At 54.3% G+C, this 18,080-nt stretch overlaps 1 protein-coding gene across 1 annotated transcript; it reads left to right on the plus strand.

Annotated features, from left to right (window-relative positions):
- The first annotated feature begins 7,689 nt into the window (after window positions 1-7,689).
- Window positions 7,690-15,948, plus strand: Adat3 (adenosine deaminase tRNA specific 3). The gene is given in 6 exon segments (XM_055607697.1): window positions 7,690-10,118; window positions 10,590-10,756; window positions 10,758-12,241; window positions 13,214-13,261; window positions 13,735-13,871; window positions 15,496-15,948. Coding segments are annotated over 2 exon segments (1,104 nt in total). The 5' UTR covers window positions 7,690-10,118; window positions 10,590-10,720; the 3' UTR covers window positions 11,826-12,241; window positions 13,214-13,261; window positions 13,735-13,871; window positions 15,496-15,948.
- Window positions 15,949-18,080: the final 2,132 nt, after the last annotated feature.

Raw genomic sequence — 18,080 nt, forward strand, 5'->3', positions numbered from 1 at the left:
CAAGCGGTGGTGGTTCACACCTTTAGTCCCAGCACTTGAGAGGCAAAGGCCAGCCTGGTCTACAGAGAGACTTCCAGGACAGCCAAGACTACACAGAGAAACCCTGCCTCAAAAAAAAAGGGGGGTGGGAGAGAGCCCCCTTCCCTTCCCGATTTGATTTGATTTGTTTTTCCATGCATATACGTTACTTGCGCCACGGAGCTCCTGCGGCGGTCAGGAAACAGCTTGTGGGAATCGATTCTGTTGCTCCACTGAGTGAGTCCCAGAGACTGAACTCAGCTACTCAGTCTTAACGGCTAGAGCCTTTTCCACCCTGAGCCATCTCACTGGCCCTCTTCTTGTGTGTGTTCTTCTTCCTCTATATGCGTGTGGGTTTTCACTGCATGCATGTACGTGTGCCCGGTGTGGAGGAGAAGAAGGTGCTGAATCCCTGAAACTAGAGTCAGGACAGTTGGGATGAGCCGCTGTGTGGGTTCCTGAGCGAGGTCCTCCGCGAGAGCAGTAAGTGCATTCTGTTATTGTTTTGGGTCTTTTAGTTTTTATTTTTGTTTTTTAATCAATTAATTAATTTGGTGTCTTAGTTTTTCAAGACAGAGTCTTTCTGTGTAGCTTGGGCTGTCTTGGAGCTCATTCTGTAAACCTAGCTGCCTTGAACTCACCACCGGCCTCTGCCTGAGTGCCGGGATGAAAAGCATACACCTTTAATTACACCCAGCTGCTGTCAATGCTCTCAGGCCCTGAGCCAGCCTCTTTGGATCAGGCCAGTCTAGAACTCCTTATGTGGCAAGGCTGGGCCCTCAAACTCAGCAATTCTCCTGCCCCAACTGCCAGAATGCCAGACTGACAGACGTGAACTACCATGCCCAGCTGATTAAAGTTCTTAACCTCAAGTGACCCAAAGTGGCACTGAGCTCACGACCGGCCCCTGACCTGTGCTAGACCATGCGCTCAGTTTCCCTGCACTCCATGACTGCATCTTCATTCCTTCCGCCGCCACCCCACACCCAATCTCTCTTGAGACAAGAGTCTTACGCAGCCCAAGCTGCCTTGCTTTTGACACATGATAAGGAGTGAAAGCTGCATGGACTCCTGCTCCGCCTGCCTCGGCCTCCCGACAGTGGCTGACAACAGGACTGCATCACCAAGTCAGATCTTGGAGAGCACTAACCCGGGGGCTGCGCCACACCAGGACTCTGGCACCTGAGCACATCTAGTACCTCTGCAGTCAGTTTTGGCCAGTTGGTGGGTGGATTGAGATGGGGTCTCACTCTGTAGCCTTGGCCGGCCACCAATTCACAGAGGCCTCTTGCTCCTGCCTTCACCACTGCCGGACTCTTGCTTGTTTCTAGAGACAAGGTGTCTCCCTGTAGACAAAGGTGGCCTAGAGTGCTGGGATCCCAAGCACTTAGCTGCACAACAGCCTCATCTGGAACTCTACTAAAATACATAGTGTGCCAGGCAGTGGTGGCGAAGGCCTTTAACCCCAGCACACCGGAGGTAGAGGCAGGCGCGTCTCTGTGAGTTCGAGGCCAGCCTGGTCTACAGCGAGAGTTTAAGGACAGCCAAGAGCTACACAGAGAGACCCTGTCTTGAAAAACCAAAAGAGAAAGAGAGAGAGAGAGAGAATATAAAGTGCATGAGTCAGCAAAATGGCTCAATGGGAAAGGCACTTACCGACAAGCCTGCAGCCCTGAGTTCAATCTCTGTGTGGACAGAAGGGAAAAAAACTTACTCTGGCAGATTGTGCTGTAATCACCCACACCACGGCATGTGTGTATACATGTACAAAAGAAAGAATACACTGGGCCAGTGATATGGCTCCGTGGGAAAAAAAAAAATGCAAAAGCCCACAACATTCCGGGAAGACTAAAGACCTGATGTCCATGCTCAGACCTGAGACAGAGGAAGGAGAGAAGCGACTCCCACCAGTTACCCTCTGACCTCCCTGCGTGCACCTGCGGACATGCACACGCATGCACAACATTCAATGAGGAAGTAAATACGTGTAAGTGAATAAAATAATGGGGACCAGTGGGGTGTGAGTCGAGACACAGGGCTGAGAAACTGCGTTCACGGGACATGTAAAAGGAACTTTTATTATCCTGTTTCAAGTGTTGTCTCAGAGGTGACTGCCTCTGTCTGCTAACCTGGCCTACGCCTGGAAGCTTCCGGCCTCCGTACAATCTAAAGGCCTACAATGTTTTCAACCTCTGCGGCTTAACATGCTTAACATGCTTAACATGCTCACGCCTTCTTGTTCTTTTTGAGCTCTGGACTGGCTGGTTCAAGTCAGCTGTTCTGGCTCAAACTTTTCTCCCAGCTAACTTGTTCAGTCTGGCTTTTCTCGGCCTCTTAATCACTCTGCTTGGCCTCAAACTAACTCCAGCAATTATTTCTACTCTTCTGGCTCCTTCTCATTCTTTGGTTCATTAGGTCTTCACCCATGTTTAGCTTGCTCTCTCATTCAATCTCTTTCTGTAAAACTCTCCCAATAAAACTGCCCCCCCCTCATTCTCTGCATTGCCCCTTAAGTCACTTCCTTTCCTCTCTCTTCTCCTGAGAGTTGGTCATATCCTATTCTGTCAAGTCTTTCTCTGGTTCATCACTTTTTCTGCCACTCAAACACCACTTTCAAACATGGGTGTTTCCTTCTATAAACTTACTTTACCTTCATTATTTGGGAATAAAGACATGTACCACAATGCCTGGACCTAAGCTTTCTTAACCTGAAACTTGCTCTATACCAGGCTGGCCTTGAACTCAGATCTGCTCCCCTCTGTCTCCTGGACACAGATCACACAGACCTAGAAGGTCTTCGGATCTTGCCAGAACAGCCCTGTTCTGAGTTAAAATGCCTCTATACCAACATGCTGGAGGACAGGAAGGACTCCAGAGATTTTCTTAATGCCCATCCCATACACATATACTGAATGAATAAATATGATAAAATGTAAAAATAAATACTCCATTGGATCAAAAGTTCTGGTGCCTGTGCTTGTTCAGTGCACGCGCGCGCATGTTTGTGTGTGTGTGTGTGTGTGTGTGTGTGTGTGTGTGTGTTTGTGTGTGTGTGTGTGTGTGTGTGTGTGTTTGTGTGTGTGTGTGTTTGTGTGTGTGTGACTTAGATAGGGTTTCTCTGTGCAGCCCTGGCTGTCCTGGGCTCACTTTGTAGACTAGGTTGGCTTTACCGAGATGAAATAAAGAAAAAACGAAACAAGGTTGGCGAGACGCTCAGCAGTCAAGGCTGCTTCTGGGGGACTGTGTTCAGTTCCCAGCACTCGCTGGTACAAGCTGAAACTCCATGTCCCCAGCCGTCTTTGGACTCCCCCTTCTCCATGACCCCATCTCTGAGGCAGGGTTTCTCTGTGTAGTCCTGGCTGTTCTGGAGATCACTCTGTAGATCAGGCTGGCCTCGAATTTGCAGAGACCCGTCTGCCTCTGCCTCCCAAGCACTGGGATTAAAGGTGAGTTGCCAGCACTGCCAGCACCTGGAAGAATTTTTACAAATAAATAAAACTGAAAATGTTTAAAGGCTTTGGGAGTGTGACTCACACAGGTAGACCTTCTTTCTAGAATCCTCAGAAGGGTGTAGTGCGACCTTCCTGGGGATAAGCAATGACCTGTTCACCTCAAACAGGGAAGCAGTCATAGCCCAAAACACAAAAACCACCAAAGTCTAACTCACCGAACCAGGAATTATATTGGAGATTCTTACAAGAGTATGGCTGAGGGACAACTTACAGTAGCAAAAATGACTCAAAGCTCACGCTGGTGTGGGTGACAGCTCAGGAAACCTGGGAACACGGAGCACACAGCACAGCCTGCAGGCGGCTCAACAGGTTGGAAGGTGTCCCTTCCAGGCAGCCAAGCTAGTCTCTCCACCTTTTCTAGGCATTTCTGCTAGTCAGAGGGTGATCCTCAGTGGTCTTTAAGGCTTATATAAGCTTGAGGAGCGAGGGATCCAGTGAATCTGCTCAGTTTCAGAGACTTCCTCAGCTTCATTGCAGGAGCAAATGTCTCCTATCCTCTGACAACATCTGTTGTCTGTCTTTTCACTCTCCTGTGTGTAGACGGCATTTGCTACTTTGTGGCTCCCTTTTTCTTCCGCATGCCTCTACCCTTTTAACTCCCTAACACTGGATAGAAAAAAAAAAAAAAAAGGATAGAGAGGAAACGAGGTATTGTTATGGTTAGACTACTTGCTGCTGATTAGGGGCAATGGGCTCCTTGGGGCAAGTTTGAGCTTCCCCATCAGGAAATCCAATTTCCCCTCCCCCCCCTTAGAGATCTGCCTGCCTCTGCCTTCCCAGCGCTGGGGTTGGTTACATGTGTGCACCACCACACCGGCCTCTTCTTTCTCACATTACTTCTTTGTACATAATTACTTAACAAACTGCAACCAACAACAACCAACCTCCAACCACCAATCTGATAGACTGGCTACCCCATCTATCAGATTCTAGAATTTATACATTTTATGAAGAGGCCCCAGAATTCCAAAGGTCACACATTCCCAGAAACTGTCTGCAGCTGGCAAAACCATGCCTCTAATAGAGCATGAGACAAATCATGGCTGCTAGGGACAATCTGAAGCAGTCCCATATCCCACAACTGGGATTAAAACAAAAAACTATTCTCTCTCTCTCTTTTGGTGTTTTTAGAGACAGGGTTTCTCTGTGTAGCCTTGGCTGTCCTGGACTTATTCTATAGACCACCAGGCTGGCCTCGAACTCACAGAGAGCCGCCTGCCTCTTTTTCCTGAGTGCTGGGCTTAGAGGCATGAATTGCCATGCCCAGTTTACCCAAGATAGGTTTGTTTTATTTTAAAGATTTATGTATTTTGTTATGTATACAATGTCCTGCCTGCATGTACACCTGAATGCCAGAAGAGGGCACCAGATCTCATTACAGAGGTTGTGAGCCACTATGTGGTTGTTGGGAATTGAACTCAGGACCTCTGGAAGAGCAAGCAGTGCTCTTAACCTCTGAGCCGTCTCTCCAGCCCCCAAGATAGGTTTTAATCCCATCTTGGAGTAAAGGAAACTACTATACAACTGAGGGACTGGAGACATAGCTCAGAGTGAAGCGCCTGCCTAGACTCTCCCAGTGAGGGGGAGGGGCATTGCTCCATGGTGAGTGCTTGCATAGCATCTTTTGTTATTCGTTCCTTGGTTCATTCATTCATTTTGGGTTGAGACAGGGTTTCTCTGTGTAGCCTTGGCTGTCCTGGACTTCCTTTGTACACCAGGCTGTCCTCGAACTCACAGAGATCACTCTGCCTCCCCAGTGCTGGGATTACAGGCGTGTGCCACTGTGACCGGCATGTATAGAATCTTTTAAAATGACTTATTTTTTTATGTGCATTGATTTTTACCTGCATATATGTCTATGTGACAGTATTGTATCCCCTAGAACTGAGTTACAGGCAGGTATGGGCTGCCATGTGAGTACTTGTCATTGATCCCAGGTGCACTGGAAAAGCAGTCGGTGCTCTTCACCACCAAGCCGTTCTTTAGTCCTCTTGCATAGCATCCTTTAGAAGACTTTTGTATTTTTATTTTATGCATAAAGGTTTGTCTGCTTATCTATCCGTCTGTGTACCACATGTGAGCCTAGCCAGTGGAGGCCAGTGGAAGCCAGTGGAGGCCAGTGAAGGGCACTGGATTCTTCGAAGCTGCATTTACAGATGGTTGTGGGTGGAGGGTATCAAACCAGAGTTTTCTGGGAAGGCAGTCAGGGTTCCCCATTACTAAGCCATCTCCCCAGACCTGGCTGTAGCATTTTTATGGGCCTGGGATCAGCCAAAAAATATTAAAATAGATGAGTTTTCTGGTGTCCCTGTTTTGGTGTAAACAAAACAGGTTTTCTTTCAGAGTCCCTTCTTCCTGGAAGCCAGACACAGCACCTAAGGCTTCAGCCTTTGTGATGGCCACACGAATCTTTCATTTCTCTATCTTGCAAGTGGCCATAAACCAATCCTGTGGGACCTACTGTGCTCTGATAGCTAGTCACAAGACACTCCTTATTCCAGAAAGGTCCTGGCAGACAGGCCGGGAAGATTGCAAACAGGAAACAACCCAGGCTCTCTGGTGCCAGTTTCCATCACAGCTCAACCAGGCAGTTTGCAGTGTTCGTCAAAGCAATCTCATGAGGTCCCCATGAAATGTCCTGATTGCTGAGCCACAGAGAAAGAACTGCCCTGGCCCCTTACAATGAGTTGTTAGCCAGACAAGGCTACACAGTGAGACTCTGTCTAAAACAAATAAAGTAAGTAATTTAAAAGTATTCATGTTAGGTCCTCCTGCTCCTATTACTCATTCATTTATTTTCTTTCTAAGCTTTTTTTTTTTTTTTTTTTGAGACAGGGTTTCTCTGTGTAGCCCTGGCTGTCCTGGACTTGTTTTGTAGACCAGGCTGGCCTCAAATTCGCAGGGATCTGCCTGCCTCTGCCTCCCAGTGCTGGGATTAAAGGTGTGCACCACTGCACCTGGCATGCCGCTCGCTATTTTTCAGACTGGACTGTGTCATACAGGCCAGCCTGGGGTGGACTTTGTAATCCTCCTGGCTCAGCTTGCTCGCAGATACGCTGGCATGAATCCAAGCTTGGCTTCACTTTACGTTTATGCATTGCCAGAGACTGGACCCAGGGCCTCACAGACAGAGCAAGCGTTCACCACTCAGTGGCGTCACCACAACTTTTGGAGACGGAGAGGGTGAGCTAACTTGTGCCGTGGGATGGAGTCCAGCGACTCCTGGGTGCTAGGCAAACGCTCTACAGACCGTGCCACAGCCGCGGTCCCAATCCTCATTTCTACTCAGAAGCGCATATATTTGCTTCACCCACTGTATAGATAAGGGAAATGACGGACCGAGTGGACCCAACCCTCAGACCACAGTCTCCTTCCGAGCAGTGGAAGTGACTGTTCAATGGCAACATGGGGTCTTTACAGTAGTCTGAGGGCGGATGCTCTTTGAGTGACAGCCTATGGCCAGAGAATCTTCTGCCTCAAGTCTCTGCTGATGTCTAAAAATGTCAAGCAGGGTCCGGGTTTCAACACCATCCGTAGTTTCAAACACAGTGTTCTGTCCCCTGTAACACAGAAAAAAAAAAAAAATGCTCAGATACAGTAAGGTGGGGCGAAGGAGCAACGCGCGAGGCCTTGTGGGAATTGTAGTCGAGGCTCCGCCTCCACCTCGCGCATGCCCCGCCCATGGAACTACGCTCCCGTCGTGCTCCGCGGCGGCAGGCGGGGCGGCCCGGTTGCTAGGACTTGGAGAAGCGTGGCGTTCCCGCGGATGTCCCTCAGGTGAGCAGCCGCCGTGAGGGCTCGGCTTCCGCCGTTCCGGATCCGCCACCGGGCAGCGTGGTTGGTGACAAGGCCCCGGCGGCGGACGGGGAAAGGAGACCTTGGTGGGGTGGACCTCGTAGGCTGAGTGTCCCGCACGCCCCGGGAGGCTGGCGGGCTTGCGCGTGTGCGCGTGCGCGATCAGTCAACGCTAATAGGCGTGTGCACAGGCCTTTGCGGCCACCGCGCCCCACGCCGTCGGTTTGCTGCGCACGCGTGTACCCTACTTCTCATTCCGGAAACCCCGTGATTTCCAGTTGCTTCCGGTTGTCTGTTCCGGGTCATCACAGTCCCCTGCCTCAGGGTTTTCTGTTCACCATCTTTACAGCAGGTGTGCAGTTTCCCTTTAAGCTGTGGTACCCTGTGGGAATTCTTGAGGTGTCTTTGGTGGTATCAGGGATCGAATCCTGGACTGTGGTTATATTAGGCTGGCTCTGAACTACTGATCCACGCCCCCTCCATCCAGTAGCGGATTCCAGGCAGGAGCTCCGAATATCTCTGTGCCCAGCCTCCCCCTCACTGGGAGGTTTAGGCAGCGGCTTTCCACCCCTGAGCTAAGCCCTAGCCCCTCACTCTAGTATATACGTAGGCTCTCTGCTGCTGAGCTCTGCCCCGAGGCCCCTGTATCTTATTTTGGAAGGTTTTGCCGTATGGCTCATGCTCCCTAGTGGTATATTGAGTGCCTGGTGTTTCAGTCCTGTGCTTCCAGACCTGATGCTGTGGTGCTGTTTCCTGTCCCTCCCTGCAGGCAGTCCAGGCTGCAGCCATGGTCCCCTTCTGTTGGACCGTGGACCCAGGGCCTGCAGTTCCGTTCGGAGAGAGTCCGAGGCTCTTCAGAGAGAGGCAGGCTTCCGAAGCCACTGTAGGGAGTGTCTGGTGGGCCTCAGGTCCGTCTGTGGCACAAGGAGCCCCTTCAAACCTGTTCCTATGCCGACCCACAGTGGGTACCTGTCACCTAAAACAAGGGAGCCATTCATGCTGGTGTCCACTTCAGTCCCAACATTTGTGCAAGAGGATGACTGCAAGTTTGAAGCTGGCTTGGTACACGTGGTGCGCTCTAGGCCTGCCTGGGCTAAATAGGGAAACTTTGTCTCAAAACAAAACAAAACAAAAAAAACCAAGCAAATATAACTGGCCTCTTTAGCAATGAATTTGAAGGGCCCCTTTGGCGACAGCATTGACTACTATCTTACTATCCTATAGCTATTAAACCCCTCACCAGAGGTCTATAAGCCCAGGCTGTCTGTCCCCAAGGCAGTCTTCTTTCTGTGTCCCTTGTCTTGTAGTTTTCAGGGTACAAACAAGGCTGTGTCTTCTTCCCTGGAGACAGTGGTGCTTTGTGGCCCGGGCAGGCCATGTGGGTTGTAGGTGTGCTACATGCCCTGGGGAAGCCGGATGTCACTGCGGCCCCTCGTGGGCTCTGCCTGCCATGGGGCCTGTGCAGGAGGAACCATGGTGACACAAGGCTCTCAGATGGGTCTGGTGCTGTTCTTCCTTTCTAGACTCACAGCTCCTAGTGGCACCTGCAGTTCTCTAATCAGCCCATGGAGCCATGCAGTGTTGACCTGGGCAGCCTGGGTGAGCCCTGAAAGCCAACAGATGTACTCGAATCCATCTCACAGAATATTCCTATAGCCAGGTGGTCCCCCCCCCCCCCATTTCCTTCTGCTTTGTTTATTGAGCCACCTCCCCAACCCCTTGGGGAAGGATTCCAGGCAGTGGCCTCATGATTGTCTTGTCTCAGTGCCTATAGGCTGTGCCTATAGTCTACTATGTCGGCAAGGGCGAGGTGGGACAGGGCAGTGGCTGTCAGCCAAGCTGATGACTTAAGGATGGCCAGTGTGTTTAGAGGCAGAGAACCAGGCCTAGGTGGTCTGCTGTGGGGGTGCCATCTTGCTCAGATCTGCCGTCTTGCCCCTGTCCAGCTGTGACTCCAGAGCAATTAGAAGCCGTGTCTGAGGGCTGAGAGGGTCCGCTTCCTGCAGCCTTGCCCTCACTGGGCGCCTCTCGGAACATGGCTTTTTTCCTATGTGTCACAGGGTGGCAGTGGTGCTGGCCATCAGCTCAGGCTTTACCTGGGTATTGGCACAGCAGGCCCTCAGTGTTGGCTGAAGGCTCAGGTGTCATGGACAAGCAGGTTCCCAGGCTAACTCACTGAAGCAGGAGATGGGTGGCCTTGGTCAGGCCACCCCATGGAGCACAAGTCTACAGTGGAAGGTGTCATGGCCACATGCTTGCCTTTCCTCGAGGGGGCTGCATTCTTAGGGTTCATCTTAGGCCTGCCACCGTTTTCTGGGGGTACAGAGGATTGAGATGGGGTCTTGCCCTGTAGCTCTGGCTGGCTGTCCTCCAGTTTACAGCCATCTTCCTGCTTTTGGGCCACAAGTGCTGGGCTGACAGATGTGTGCCACTGGCTAGACCAGTGTGGGCATGCCCCATAGGAGCCACCTGGGTCAGGTCCACTTTGAGGTGTATGCTTTTGGGGGTTGGTCCCGAACTTCCCCACATTGTCACTATATAGAAAATGTGACATTTAGCACCTTTTTATGCTACAGCCCAAGGGCCAGAGCCAGAAGCTCCATGTCCTGTAACCACTCCCTCTGCTTGGCTCTTTTCTCAGACCAGACTAGGCAGGTCCACTCCCCACACCACAGGCAGAATTCCATTCCTTCTGACTATAGGCCTGAAGTCTTGAAGACAGCCAAAGCTGTCAGCAGCTCACACTAGACCAGTGACCTCTGGAGGCACAGACTGAGAAGCAGTTGTCTGTGGGTGAGGTGACCATGGGCTTGTTTTGGGGGCCAAGAACTGGGTTCTGTTTCTCATGTTTTTTTTTTTTGTTGTTGTTGTTTTTAAAGATAAAGTTTTTGGTGTTTCTTTCTTTCTTTTTTTTTTGGAGACAGGGTTGTTTCTCTGTGTAGCCCTGACTATCCTGGACTAGCTTTGTAGATCAGGCTGCCCTCCAACTCACAAGAGATACGCCTGCCTCTCCCTCCCCTAGTGCTGGGATTACAGGTGTGCGCCACCATGCCCGGCTTAGAGACAAGAGTTTTTGTAGCCCAGGCTGGCCTCCAAATCAGCATGAGCTCCTGAGAGGACAGGGTGCCTCCAGGTCTGGTTTACACAGGGCAAGGGCTGGAAGCCGGGGCTTTGTGCTTACTGCCGGGGTGGGTTTTGGATTTGATAGTAATGAGTGCCTGTCTCCACACTATCTCAACACGGCGTCTGTTGGGTGCCCTGAAGAGCCCGGCACAGTTATTCCTTGCCTGGTCGTGGAGGAAGCTGACTCTATCTGGCGCTCTGGACTCCACTCCTGGGCCTGGCAGTACCCACAAGTATCCCAGGACAGACCCCTGTCCCGCTGAAGCTGACGGATGACGCTCCAGTCCCATCTCTGTCTCCCACAGTTGAGCCCCGCTGAGGATGGAGCCCACCTCTGGCCTGGCAGAGCAGCCTGGGCCCGAGAAGGCTGGAAGTGAGGAACAAGAGCCCGCGCGATGGCAAGCCCTCCCCGTCCTGTCGGAGCAGCAGTCCGGAACTGTGGAGCTGGTGCTGGCCTACGCAGCTCCTGTCCTGGACAAGCGCCAGACGTCCCGCCTTCTCCGGGAGGTGTCCGCTGTTTATCCGCTTCCCGCCCAGCCCCACCTCAAGCGGGTGCGCCCCAGCCGCAGCGCCGGCGGCGCCCATGCATCGGATCTGTTGCTGTGCCTGGCAGGCCCCTCTGCTGGCCCGCGCTCGCTGGCTGAGCTCCTCCCCAGGCCGGCTGTGGACCCCCGTGGCCTGGGTACACCTTTCCTGGTGCCTGTGCCCGCCCGGCCACCTCTCACCCGGAGCCAGTTTGAGGAGGCACGAGCCCATTGGCCCACATCCTTCCATGAAGATAAGCAGGTGACCAGCGCGCTGGCCGGGCAGCTCTTCTCTACGCAGGCGCGAGCTGCCATGCAGAGCCACATGGAGCGGGCGGTATGTGCCGCCCAGCGGGCAGCTGCCCAGGGCCTGCGGGCGGTGGGCGCCGTTGTGGTGGACCCAGCCTCGGACCACGTGTTGGCCACAGGCCATGACTGCAGCAGCGTGGACAGCCCCCTGCTGCATGCCGTCATGGTGTGCATCGACCTGGTGGCCCAGGGCCAGGGCCGGGGCTCCTGCGACCTCCGAGGCCACCCAGCGTGCACCTTCACCCAGGCTACCGCTGCCCAGGGTACCCGTGCCGGCAGCGTGCGCAAGCTGGAGGAGAATGAGGACGGCCTGCCCTACGTGTGCACCGGCTATGACCTGTATGTCACCCGAGAGCCCTGCGTTATGTGCGCCATGGCCCTCGTCCACGCCCGCATCCAGCGAGTCTTCTATGGGGCCCCCTCACCCGATGGCGCCTTGGGCACACGCTTCCGTGTCCATGCGCGGCCGGACCTCAACCACCGCTTCCAGGTGTTCCGAGGCATCCTGGAGGACCAGTGCCGCCCGCTCGACCCTGACCCATAGGCCTGCTGACTGCTTCTGGACCGTTCTCTGCTCCTGGCCGGCCTGCATCCCCTGCAGCTCCATGGCCCTGGACACCGGGGCCCACCCTCTGTGTCTCAGGACACCGACCACCTGTGTCAGCATGTGGGCCTCTTGTCTGCTGCCTGCTGGGGCCGTGGGGCTCAGCTCCCCTTACATGCCCAGTGGCTGTCTTATAGCCCCCGTGGTCCTCCAGGCTCGGGCAGGGAGCAGCCAATGTGTGTGAAAATAAAGCACCTCAAACTAAGTTCCCGTCTGCACTGAGGTGCCAGGCTGGGTTGGGTATCCGAGTCAGGCTGTGTGGCTTGAGTGGGGAGGACAGCCCTGCTGAGTGCACACGGCTCTGGGTGTTTGCAGGGCGGTCCCTCCCGCCCTGGAGGCCAGCCAGGAGGTTCCAGGTTCGTCTGACCCTGTTGGCTTGGGGTTGGGTTACCCACAGGCTGTCCGTGGCCATTCTGTGTTCCTCTGATGGGAGGCAGGGGCTCCAGAAGGATCAGGCTGAGTGTGGTGGGGTGCTAGGCCTTGAAGCAGGATGCTGGGGCTTCTGACGTGTGCTGCTTGCCTGGCAGCGCTGCTTCTGAGGGCCTGTCTGACCGTAGGGATCCCCGCCATCCCAGTCTGACGGGACATGGGGTTTTGCTAGCGGTGCTGGCTGTGCAGCCGCCTGCCTCAGGCAGGAAATGCCAGGCCTAGGCCGGGTGGACACCCCAGAGAGCGACCAGGCAGATACGGACAGAGAAAGTGTAGCCCAGCCTAGAGCAGAAGCGGGACTTGGGTTCCAGCCCGCATCTTCATGTGGTCTTTCAGCCTTCCTCTGAGGGAAACCAGGGCCCTTCCTGGAAGCCAGGCTTCTGCAGCTTCACTCCAGTGACAAATAGGCAGGGTGGGGCAGAGAGAGGCTCACAGCCCTGCCTGAGCACTCTGAGGGACTGTGGCCGTGTCCTGAAGGTGGCACCTAGGGTCAGAGGTACTGCTGGGTGCCGCTGGGGCTGTGCCAGGCTGCCTGTGAGATCCCGGGGGAGAGTTCCATACCCACAGCCGCTGTGACCTGGCTGCTGTCACATGGCAGGGAGCACTCTTCGGGGTGTTTCGATGGGGAGGGGAACACTGAGGGATGTTACTAGAGCCATCAATGGGGGCACCAAGACCAGGACATCCTGTTCCAAGGCTGTGGGTGGAGTCAGCTGGCAGCCCAACCCGTCCCCTTCGGACTGCTCTGAGAAGGGACGTGAGGCTGCCCTACATCCGGCTCAGCACCTGCTGAGCCAGCAGCCAAGCTGGTTGGCCTGTCCAGCGCCTGCAGCCATGAGCCGGGCCAGGGTCATCCTGCTCCCAGCAGCTATAGTCACCTGACACTAGTCTCCTTTCAGGTGGGCCATTGTGCCTGGGTGCCAGGCCAGCCGGTACAGAAATGGCAGGTGAGTCCGCCCTGTTTTCCAGGCAGAGTTCCCAGCTCCACTAAGCTGCACTTTCAGAGCTGCCCTCCCTCCGCCAGCCTGGGTCCCATAGCAGAGCACAGACAGGCCACCAAAGAACCACCTACATCTTCCAGCTTGCAGATGAGGGAGGGGCTGAAGCGAGACAGCTTGGAGGAGTGTGCAGGGACCCCATGGCTGTGGAGGGCCTCTGGCTGGCCTGTCGATTTCTGCCCTCCTTGTTAGCCTAACCACTCCTGGACCCTGGGTGCCAACCCCAGGGCCTTCATACCGACTGCAGCTGCTCCCTCGTGGCTTCCTCCTCCCAACCCCAAACACACTCAGTGCTGCGGTATGACTGGCTGCAGCCCACCAACGGGGCAGCTGATCACGCAGGGCTCGTGTCTTGTCCAGCTTTGGGTTCCCTGAGGTGTGGAGAGGCAGTGGCAGGCCACCTGGGGGTCTCCTTCCTGCAGGAAAGGAGGATAACTCTCCTCCCTTGGCACCCTTCCCACCTCTGAGGCCCTACTTCTACCAGGACTTATCTGATGAGACCCCATGGAGCACCAGGTGCCGCTGAAGAGATCTACCAGAGGACCCACTGGCTGCAGAGGTATGAGCCTCTGGTGGGCGGGCCCAACCCCGAGGGCACAGGGATCCCCAGAAGGCAGGAGCAGTGTGGTCCCTGTGTGAGGCTCATTCGTATTGTGCAGGTAGGGAGGGTCCTGGGCCTGGCCCATGTCCCGTGGTCCAGCTGGTGTCTCCCGGGCCTGGCAGAGGTCCTGGTGACTTACCCCCTTACTCCTCTTCCTTCTGTGTCTCCCAGTTTACCGTGCGGCTCTGGGTGTGAACTAGTGGCCTGCCTGGCCTGGTGGATGGGGGGCGGAGCAGGGGCCAGCTTCCGCCTGGCCATGCTCTGGCTGCTTCTCTTCACTTCCTGCAGTTTTGTGTGCTGGTTCCAGCCTGCATACAAGGCCTTCTGAGCCGGCTCCAGGGCCGGAGGATCTCAGAGCCACTTGCAGGGCAAGCATGCTGAGCTGCAGGTCACCAACATGCTGGCCCATGGAGGTTGTGTTTTCTGACTCCTGAAGACCTGGGATCTGCCCATCAAGGACAGGCCTTGGCCCAGTTACTAACAGATTATCCTGCGCTTGTCCAGGGTGGGTGACCACAGGCCACAGGCAGCTTCTATCTCCAGTGGCTGCCGTGGAGGCCAGGCCCTGGACTGAGCCCCGCCCTGCCCCCTGCTGCTTTGATGTGGAGTGTTGCTCCCTGCCTCAGTGTCTGGATTGCAGGCCCATACCTCCATGCCCAGCCTTGTTTTGATGGTACACCCACAAGCATGTGCCATGGCACAGCCGTAGCAGTTACAGGCCATTTGTTCTCCACCTGATGAGTCTCAGGGCTCAAACTCAGGCCATGAGGCTTGGCAGCAAGCACCTCTAACCCATGGAGACATCTTTGTAGGCCCGGCCCTGCTGTTAGACTGCTTTAGCAGGCATTGTCTCGTGCACTGTAGTTCCTGAATGCAGCGCACCTCGGGGTTGCTGGCTACCGCTGTTAGAAGATTCCAACACCCCAAAAGGAAGCCAGTCCTCAGCAGCAGCCACCACCTGCGGCCTCCACAAATCCACATATCGTCACAGAGCATGTGGCCTTCTGGGTTTGTTTCTCTAAGCACAGGGTCCCTCCACTATGGTGTGTGTCAGAGCCTTGCTCCTGTTCATGGCCACGTAGTACTCCCGCCTGTAGCTGGACCCGGCTATGTGTCCGCCATCTATCCACAGGCCTCTGCTCTCAGCTGCCTCACCCCCTCCTCTTCTGGCAAGTGTTGTGTTTGCTCATAAATGGTGCCTGAGCTAGCCTGAGAGGAGAGCAGCCCAGCAGATCCGTGACACATACACCGGCTTAGCCACCACGCAGGAGCAGAGTGACCCTGAGTCGGCCCGCATCCACCCCCAGAAGCCCCCTTCCTTCCGAGCAGCAGCACCTTGGAGGTGGCCCCTTCCCTCCTGGTGTCAGGGTTAGCCACTCTCCATGCTGCTGGCACTCCATGCCATCCCCAGGGGCAGTGGCACCCTGCGGCCCAGCACTCAAGCTGTCTGTTTGCTGAGGAGGTTAGTCATTTCAGCATGTAGGCCCATCAAGGACAGCGGAATCTTGGCACTCAGTCCTCCCTCTGGGCCTCACTCCCTCCTTGGTAGTGTGGTGACCACTGCATTTTCTCTCCCTTGCAGAGCCAACAGCTCCTTGTAACTTCACGACATTCGTCTTCGGAGCCCAGTTTGTGCTGGCCGTCATCCAGGCCATCAGCTTCTTGGCCTGGGGCGTATGGTAAGAAGATGGAGGCTGTGCCTCTTCTGCGTACCTTTGTATGAGAGTCGCTACCACCGTGGGTCCAGGGCTGTCAGGCCCCAGGGACCGGAGGAGCCTGGGCCTCGGGCCACCGGCAGAGCACGCTGTCGAGCTGCCCCCAACCCTGCGAGGCCAGTGCCACTTTTCAGGTTGAGGGAGAACCATCCTGCCATGCTGCCCAAGCCTGCCTTGAACAGACACCACCCTGTGTCTGTTGCCAGTGTCTTGTTCCTTGGCTGGTCTGTAACCTGGTACTTAGACTACACCGGCCTAGAACTCACAGAGGTTTGCCTCCCTGACTCCTGAGTGCCTCCATAAAGGCCTGTTCCACCATGTCTGAGTGTCTGTTTCTTTTGTGTGTCCTAGTCAAAGTCCACATAAGGGACCCAGGCGCCCGCTTGCCTTTCAGTGCTTCTCATGAACCATGCCCTCCCACACCCTCCCTGCCAGCTGGAGCCTGTAACCTTTGAACGGCTGTCACCCAGCCATGCCACCAGTGCCTGACTCAGGCTGGCAGGCTGCATCCTCAGGATGGGTGGGCTGCTGAGGGCTGAGGGGGGAGGACCCTGAGTTTAAGGCTAGCCTGGGAGACTGAAATACTGTTAGCAAAGAAATCGGTGGTGGTGGCAGCACACACCTTTGACCCCAGCACTCAAGAGGCAGAGGCAGGCGTAGCTCTGAGTTCCAGGCGTCCCATGTGCATCTGTCACAGGACGGCCGGCGTCCCCGGCTGTGGGCTGTGACAGGGAGTCTTGTGGAAGCTCAGGGCTTGTGGAGGACACACAGCTCTCCTGAGGTGACTGCACCTCAGGCTGCAGAGGAGGGCAAGCACTGAGCACTGTGTCTCACCGGCACTAGGGCTTTAGGCTCAGGAGCCTGCAGGTGCTAGTTTTTCCCACACTACTTTATTGGGGAGTTTCTTAAAGCTTATACCTATCTTTCAACCCCAGGTAGGAGAAGTGTGAGACCAGAGGACTCAACTTCACAACAGTGATGGCCATCATGACAGCAGACAAAGAAAACTTAATGCTGGGATCAGCATGACCATAGCAGCCCCAACAATGACCCCAAAGAATTCAAGAGCTGCCAGCGAGCCACTGCAGAGTGAAAGAGAAGGGAGACAGGGAGAAAAAAGGGCTCAGCACACAGAGAAGGGCCTGCTGTCCTTCATATACAAAGAGCTCTGACAAACCAACAAGGAACAGGTAAAGAAGGCCTGCTTTCCTTCACATGTACAGAGCTCCAACAGATCATCAAGAAAAAGGTAACTTTAAAGGAGCCAGTTCAGTTAAACAATTTAACAGGTTTCAGCTCACAGAACATGCAGAGCAGGAAACCGCATTTCAAAGAAAGCATTAAGTCAAGGCCTTGATAACTCCTACAGGTCAGTGTGGTGTCTTTCATTCTCTAAATAAGTGGGGATTAATGGGACATACCTTCAGGGACTCATAAGGTAGACATGAGAATCAGGAAGAAGTTGAAGGTCATCCTTGTCTACACATAGAATTTGAAGCCACCCTGGGCTATATAAGAACCTGTCTCAAAAATTAAACACAATGGCACATCTTTAGTCCCAGCACTTGGAAGGCAGAGGCAGGCAGATCTCTGAGTTCGAGGCCAGCCTAGTCTACAAAGTGAGTTCCAGGACAGCAGCCTGTATGTCGGCTATGGCTTCCGTTGCCATCCACCTTGCTTTTTGAGGCAGTCCCCCACTGAACTGGGGGCTCGAAGATTTGCCTAGGCTGGGTGGCCGATGAGCACCAGGGATCCTCCTGCCTATGCTGCCCCAGGGTTACAGGCGGCCACTGCCATGTTCTGCTGTTTTCCTGGGTGCTAAGCCAGTGAGTGACACACATGTCTAAAAAATAATAATGGGATCAGGGTTATCCTGGGCTACATAACAAGTTCAAAGCCTGCCTGGGCTACATGGAAATCTGTCTCAAAAAGAGAAGATTCAGAGAAGAGTGCCCCTGGGAGCGCCCATAGTAATGGGTTCTTTGCAGAGAACGTTAGTGAGCCTGGCACTTGGATGAGTCCTCGACACACCTACTTGCGTGGTGACATTAAAAAGCAGAGAGGCAGATGCCCTGAGGAGGAGCACAGATGGGACACTGTGCCTCTCTGGAGCAGGCAGGCCTGGGCTTCCCACAAAGTGAGCGCGGTGGGGCCACCTCTTCCTTGACCTCCGGGCTGTGTCCCACAGAATAGAGACAAGCTTGCCAGCTGACTAACACTCTCCCTCTAAGCTTGTGTCTCTACACAATTCATTGCCACACATGGAGCAACAGTTCCTGCAGCAGCAATGAGGAAGTCCACAGAATTCTCTCCCTACCCTATTCTTCTTCCATGGGTATGGTGCCACTCTGCATTCAGCCACCAGGGGGCACTCTTCTCCCAGCTTGTCCTCTACAGGTTCCCTAAGGCTGTCCTAACAGAATACAATGGTCATGGTCCCTCTCTGTTCCAC

Source organism: Psammomys obesus, unplaced genomic scaffold, assembly GCF_907164565.1.
Source record: "Psammomys obesus unplaced genomic scaffold, mPsaObe1.curated_primary_1811, whole genome shotgun sequence".
Lineage (NCBI taxonomy): Eukaryota > Metazoa > Chordata > Mammalia > Rodentia > Muridae > Psammomys > Psammomys obesus.